Source organism: Bombus flavifrons, chromosome 9 (assembly GCF_040668555.2).
Source record: "Bombus flavifrons isolate JBK064 chromosome 9, iyBomFlav1_principal, whole genome shotgun sequence".
Classification (NCBI taxonomy): domain Eukaryota; kingdom Metazoa; phylum Arthropoda; class Insecta; order Hymenoptera; family Apidae; genus Bombus; species Bombus flavifrons.
This window is the reverse complement of record NC_138450.1, coordinates 14,572,034-14,579,596: the sequence shown is the minus strand read 5'-3', so window position 1 is coordinate 14,579,596 and position 7,563 is coordinate 14,572,034. Positions and strand designations below refer to the sequence as shown.

The 7,563-nt window shown below is 43.3% G+C and overlaps 1 protein-coding gene across 5 annotated transcripts in view; it reads left to right on the top strand.

The window, feature by feature from the left end:
• numb (NUMB endocytic adaptor protein) overlaps positions 1-7,563 on the top strand; it is a 60,541-nt gene that overhangs the window by 25,999 nt on the left and 26,979 nt on the right. For 3 of the 5 annotated variants that reach the window (XM_069120366.1, XM_069120360.1, XM_069120361.1), the window contains exon 1: positions 7,231-7,529. The exons of the other annotated variants lie outside the window; for them this stretch is intronic. In XM_069120366.1, the coding sequence (XP_068976467.1) occupies positions 7,455-7,529 (75 nt within the window). In that variant the 5' untranslated portion in view covers positions 7,231-7,454. Of the gene's footprint in view, positions 1-7,230; positions 7,530-7,563 lie in introns of those variants that run through there. 5 annotated transcript variants of the gene reach the window in all.

Sequence of the window (7,563 nt, the reverse complement as noted above, 5' to 3'; positions counted from 1 at the left end):
ACGCGTCGAAAATTTGTTTCTAATTCTCCAATACGAATTTAAAAAACAATTTAGTGCTTTCCACTTACGTAAAGACATTGTCAGCGATTTCTCCACGATAAAATCGTTCTCTCGTAAATCGTTCCTGAAGCGAGACGTTAGCTTACTACTTATCCATTTCCATGGTCGACCCACTCGTTACTCTTCAAACAAACAAAAGAGAACAAGAAACGTTCTAGCTCTGTCACGACACTTGTACATAATGTAAAATGAAACGTACTAACGGAACAGGTACTCTCAAATTTTGTCAAATATTTTGCTCGAATTTCATATCGTTATTCTTCGATTAACTTAAAACATACAACTCGGAAGAAGCTATCGATATTTTACATTCCGTTTGGATACCATTTTCTAAAAATACACGCCTAACAAGACTCCGTACGTAGTAAATCGCATCATCGATAAAGCGTTAAGCTCCACGTTCTCTATATTCTTATCTCAAATACGATTCTTCTTACGGATCGTCTGATGTACTTCATCGGTTCTTTCCCGATCATCCGTGAACTATCCACGTGCCTTTCTTACATACGTGCTCTCTCTCTCTCTCTCATTCACTCTCTCACTCACTCACTAACCCCCCGCTTCCTCTAATTTACTCGAACGCGTACTATAACATCGACTAGAAAAAGCAAACCCTCTCGCCAGTTCACCTTCGTCCAACCGCAAGTGCGCTTTCTTCTTTTCTTCCCTTCTTCTTCTAGCCAGCGTCCTCTCGTTTCCTTCACCTCTGGTGCCGCTCCTTTCTTCGTGCACCTGTGCTCACGCACGTCGCCGCGATATACACCGTGCTGCAATCGTACCGTGCTGGAACGCGTGTACGCACGTGAAAAGGTCGACGAAAATAGTCGTGTTAGCCTGCTACCTTTTGTACGTGCCGATCAAGGCTGTTCGAACGTTATTTTCGTCGATGGGGTCATTTTACGCGAGCCCCGTGCAAATAAACGGGGCGAATTTATTCGGTTCGATTAAATTCGATTCGATTCCCTCGCGCTCCTTCACAATCACGGATCGTGACGGTGTAACGAATGAACTCGCTTCTTCTCGCCTCGACACTTCTTCGTTTTTACGATGAATTGCGAGTTCAGTCGCGGATCACAGCGTACAGATTAATTCAGATTTTTCTTTTACAGTGGTTTTCAAAAAATCGTGCCTCGCTTCCTACTTAACATTTCAATTTTTCCCATTACAGTTCGTTGTTCGTTTAACGTTTCTGCGATTTAACATTTAATCTCATAATATTTAAACTCGTATTGAGAATTACAGCGCATTGGCGAAAATCGTCGAAACAGGTTAACGACGAAGAAAAATCATTGTATGCAGATACGTCGCATGATTTGTAACTACAATGAATCTTAAAACGTATCGACTTCCTCGCCTCGTAATTAGCCATTCGAACGACGAAAGCTCGCGAGCATTTATTAACCAAGTATAACGATTTTTCTGAACATTAGTTTCGCGTTGTTGGTTATTGTTGCAAGACACGGTCGTAAAATTCGACAGCAAGTTTCCTACGTGGTAGTTTTTCTGCGTTGATATCACGTCGAAAAACAAAGCGAGGAAAGACGAAACCATAGATGCAGCTGCCAACTTTCTTTCTCTACGATCGTAGTGATACACTGGTACGAAAAGTAAATCAAGGAGGCACAGCTGCGTGAAAAAATACAGCCATTCATGAAATACAGTCGTTTTAGTTGCTCCGTTCTCGTTAGCAATTTGGTAACTATTTGGTAACAACAATTTCGTAATTCTTGCGATAAAGTCTTTCTTTCGTTTATTTTACTTTTGACTTTGCGTCGTGCAATACGACAAGTCCTTTACACTAAGCTTGATATTTTAATTGTATTTGAAAGTACGCGAATAACACCTGTTTTTCGTTATAATACCTTTCTTCCCTCGTTGAGCCAAATATCAAGTGCCATTATTACGTGAATGTGTAATCACGAATTTCAGAAAGCCCGTTTATCTGTACTTTCGATATCGCAACAATTTTACAATAAGATCAAGTTATAACAAGTTTGAAGCTTCGAGCTTTTATCTAAAGCAAAAGGTAAACTGAAACACGTATATGTAACATTACCTTTCTAACTGTTGCTACACAGAATCACGACGATAGTCATTCGAAAAGCAAACATATTCGTATTACGTTACATCGACTTCGAATCGTGGACGTCGACGAATAATAATCTCCGAATCGTGACTGTATCCGAAGAAAATTTGAATTTCTAAGGCCACTTACCTCAATACCTTATTTGCATTTTACCTCGCGTTTTTCTCATAGAACCTGATTCCGTTTGTGTCAACCGGAAATGTCAAGCGAGAAGGGGATGTTTCTCCCATTTTGCAAATCGATTCGAAGAAACATATACGTATAGAAATTCATGGATGAGTTTAAGAATAAAAAGTCATATTCGACAAATTTTTTAACAGTTCGTTCGTTCCACTCGAGACTATCTGGCAAATGTCCTTATCGAATACGAAATAACATCAAACGCTAAATGAAACATGTCTGGTTACTCGAGATCCCGAATCTTCTGGCCCCCTACTGGCGTTGTCGCGAGAAGGCCACGTGAAATCTCTATCGAATGATCTATAAACGCTGGAAACCCTGTTGGGTTTCGCGGTGAACTTTTCTCAGTCGTGTCTCAGCAGATGTACGACCATTTGCCATGGCAGCTGCACTCCTCACCACCGTAAACTCGAAGCACCAGTCCCGGATCTTCGTTCAACCTGACCCTACCCTCACGGTTTTAACCATCCTCCGAATCTTCGCGAAATATCCTCCTCGATTCTGTATTGGACGTGAGGAATTTTTACAAAATTGCACACCGATCTTTGCAATGTATTACTTCATGGAAAGTTGGCCGACGCAGATCGCCATTTCCCGTTGTAATCTCGTAATCGCGCGATAAACCGGTTTCTCGAGATGCAAATTCGATAGAGAAATGCACAGAGGCACCAAGAACGCTTCGTATAGCCCTGGTTAGTTTGAGAGTAGGGAAAAGGTAGCTGGGTCTGAGTGGAACATTCATCGTCCAAGGATGGAGTGGGGGTTGACTCGTGCTCGTATCTAAATGGACGAAAAACAGGGACAACGATCTCGTGCCCGTAGCCACTGGAGAACCACCAAAGTAGCTTAATTTCAATTTTCCCTGTATTACATTTTTTATGGTTAGGAGGAAATTTGTCGATGTGTAAGATGCTTTGGATGGAAAAATGGCCGCAGAGAACAAAAGCGACGGTCGGGTTGGAAGAATTTGATGAAATTTTAGTTGAAGAAAAGTTAGTCTTGGAATGCATCAATTTGCGTAACGCGAACGAAATATGATTTGTACGATGAATTGTAAGTAAATCGTGATAGATATGAATATGTATGGCGAGAGCCGAAAATGACTATGCACCTTGTATATACAAAATTTATTTAAAGACTCTTACAAATATTTTGAAAACTAGAAATTATACAAATTGAAAACTCGTTAAAGCGATATACGATATGTAGGGAAGTACAAATTAATGGTAAAACACAGGTAAATCGATATTATAGGAATCTGATTTTTGTAAGGTATATATTCGCTTGTGACTCGTTGTACATACGATAAATATATTTATTTATAGACAGGTGTACTTGTAAAGCAAATATTTTTTAAAAAAGGTAAAAAGGAATCTACTCGACCTCGACTCCCCGAATTCAGGATTCTTCGAGCCATAATTTTTCTTGACTCTACCCGTTTTTCTTCTCTTATCGTATCACACGGTCTGACAATTTTCTCCAAGCTTTATTACACGATACCGAAATAGTGTACAATCTATTTGCCTCTGGACTTTTGGTTCATACAAGAAGATGTACTTGAAGAGACACAGGGCATCGATGGAAATAAGCACACGCCTGGGGCGCCGTAGGACCCGGGTAGAGCGACATGGGCCCGTTTGAACTACGGCATTCACGTCCCGAGTGTTTCAGGGGGGGGTTCTTGCACGTCTCTGGTGTCGGAATACCGGAAAGTTGTACGTGTATATCATCGTCTCGTCGAGAGCTTTTCTATTACCTCGTGTTGTTCAGTGAAAGTGAAACGCGTTCACCTCGTGTCTATATCGCGACGAAAGTGAAGCGACTGATAACGTGTTCTACTCGATGCTTTTTCGTTTTTACCTTACTGATAAAACGGAGCTGCGACTATCCAAAGCTACACGCGAGTATGATACCTCCACCAGGTGGCGCGGAGGTTCTTCGAATAAGAAACGACCGTTTTACTCAAATGTAAGAGAATGTGCGTGTGATCCGATCGAGCATTAGGATCTTGCAAAATTTATAAGCATCACTTCGAAAAATTGGAAAAATTGTCGCGTGCCAGAATTTTCGAGAATTTTGTCCACACTTGTCGTCACCCGAGATACGGAATTTTGGTGATAAGTTTGTAAAATCCAGTTATAAATGATCTTTATCTTATATTTTCGGAATAAATAGAACGTTCTGCGGCCTGTTCCTATGGATGACGGTCAGTTCGTTGATGCGACAGATCAAACGTACGCTACAGTTCCGGTGGGGTCGGCGGAAGTAGCTGAGCGTAACGGCGGCAGTTCTAACGGAAAAACGTGGGAACTAGTATCGTCGTGGCTCTACTCTTCATTAGCTGGCGCGTGTTAAAATACGATCATCTTGTTAAAACATCCACGTAAAGAACAAACTCTTCTTCTGTCTCGAATTGTAAAAATGGAACGTATACTAACTCTTCTGCGACGTAAGAAAGAGAAAAGTAATAGGCGGTGACAGAATATTTGACGAAAACCTTTGTCAAGACGTAAAACTAGTTAAATAATTTACAGACGATTCTTTCTCTCTCTCTCCCTCTTTCTTTCTCTCCTCTCCTTCCTTTTCGTTACGATTCAAATATTTCGTAATAACAAATCGACCTCGCAATCAAAAGTAAAAAATAAAATGACGTTCTTCCGTCGATCGACCTTTCGATCGAAACGAACGCTCGTAAATATTCGATAACCTCCGCGAGGAAACGGAATCGCATTCGAGTAACGGTTTCCTGTCGACGCGGTTGAAAGGCTTTTCGTCTCGTTCGAAGACTCGGGGAGAACACTCTCGTAATTCTCTCTTACAATAGCGCTCGACTATTAAGCGGTCGACGAGCGAGGCGACTTCCGATGAAATTTGCACCTTTGCGACGGTTTCGGAACTATTTGCTTCGTGTCTCTCTCATAAGGAATTGGAAGCGGCTGCTCGTAATTAGAAAAGAGAGTACATAGACAGAGGAAACGGAGAGAAGTATCCGTCGAAGACAAAGAATCAAAGGCAGAGAGGCTGTTAGTTCGGTACGATGCTTCCGAGACGATTCGAGAATTTCTCTTCCCTCGGGAACTCTCGACAGTCTTTTTGACTCTCGCACGAGTTAAAGGGACAATGCGGCCACGATCGAATCGTGAACTCGACTAAACCGCGAACGAATAACCGTGGTAGGATTCGTCATCGATTAAAAATAACGAGCCACGGAGATAGACGCGTCGACGCGATCATCGTCGAGCAGTAAAAAGCGGTGCGTATCGTACGGATAGCGAACGAGCAACAGGATATAATGTAGTCGATCCCCACTGTTCTAACGTAAGGTAAACTAGACAAAAGAGACGCGACGAGCGCGAAACTGAGAGAGAGTAGCTGAGATCCCACTCTGGGCACAGTCCATGACGTCAACCTCTGAGGCCAGGTCGTACGACCAGTTTGAACTGCTAGCTCGCGGTAAGAAGGGAAGAAGAAGATGAGGAAGAAGCGTCGCTAGTCTGTTCGCCCGTTCCTCGAACCGTCCCCGATACATCGACGTTTTTACCGGCCGGTTTCTCGTTACGTAGCGCCGCCATTACGATTCAAAAATCATTCTCCGATCATTCATCGAGAGACAATAGCTGGTTTCGAATATTTCGGCTTTCTATCGTTGATCAAACGCGTGGTCAAAGCGTCAGGTAAAAGGACACGAGGAGTTTGTTCGGCAGAAGAGGAAGAATAGAAAGAAGAGCGTCGTATAGCGTTGCACAGAGTCGACAGAGTTGACAGATCACAGAAGCGATCGAGGGACAGATTGGACTATGAATTTGACAAGCGCGTTCGAGTAGAAGAGTCGAATAGGAGGACGTAGAAGCTTCGTTTCTATTTGAGATCGATCGTATCGGTTAGTATCGACGAAAGAAAAGAACTGTGAAGATTCGTTTGAAAGATCGATATTCAGGATCGATTAAACGAGCGTGGTCAGAGTGTCGAGGTTCGCAATTTGTCGGGATTAATAGAAAGCAAAAAAAAAGAAAAGAAAGAGGAAGAGTAGAAAGAAAAGGTACAGTGTTGCGCAGAGTTGTACACAATGTGGTGACAGTGACAAGTAGTGGTGCGTGAATTTGTGCAGCGTATAGAGGCTCGCGAATACCCACGATGAAACTCGGTCGTTCGGTGACGGTACCTTGGTCGATCGGGAAGCCCCCACAGTTATCCGCCTCCTCAGTCCTCAGTGCTGCACCTTCGCTCGGACACTACGGTATCTTATCCGATCGAGCGAATTCGTAGCTTGATCGAATAACTACCGCGAAAAAGTACGTGCACGGTGCACGTGCGTCCACGAGATCGTTGCTAATAGCGCGGCAGTGTAACGAGTTCGATTGAAAACGACGCGTTATGTTTCGACCGTGCAAGGTAATTTAATAGCGTTGTTATTCGTGGCTCTTATCGTGATTCTCTCTTAACGTCTTCTTCGAGTCTTGGGTGTTGAAATCGTTCGATACATACATTTGCCATCTCGAAGCGGTACGTGGCGGCACGAACAAAACGTAGAAACGACGATAAACTCGACCGTTGAGAATTCAAAGCACGTGAAGGGCCTCGCGCGATTCACGCATAAATCTGGCAGATAGAGCGTACGTTAGCTCGCCTCGTCGAGTCAAACGGAAAAAGCAAGGCCACGTCAGTCGCAAAATTCTCGAAAATTCCCTTCTATTATTAATGATAATGGAACGTCGAATTCATACATGTTTGAACGATTCTTCGACTTCGTTGAATCATAGGTGACTTGACTCTAGTTTGTACTGTGTGTCTCATGCGGCAAGTGCCATTAATGGCGTATATCGAGTGCGCGTGGACGAGATCGTCGATATCGTGATAGTGTGGCGAGTTTGGCGAAAGAAGGTAAAGGTTGCGTTAAAGAAGAAAGTGTTGGAAGGAGAAATTAATCGACGAGAATAAACGACGATCGTGAAAAACGTCCGTGGACATAGAGGAAAAGAAGCAAAGTGCACGGACGATGCTTCGATGATATCGTCACTGTGCATGGTGCACGGAGGGAAACAACCAACGACGAGGCACGGGACGTTGTGTTTGGATACTTGACGCGGTCGCTACTGCGCGTTGTGAAAACATCGAGGCCAAAGGAGAAATGGGAAACCACCCGTCCGCCCACCAGCCGCTCGAGAGAGCTACCAGCCATGCTGGAAATGGTCTTCGCCTCTCGGTACGTTCGCGATCTTGTTTTACGTCAACGATAA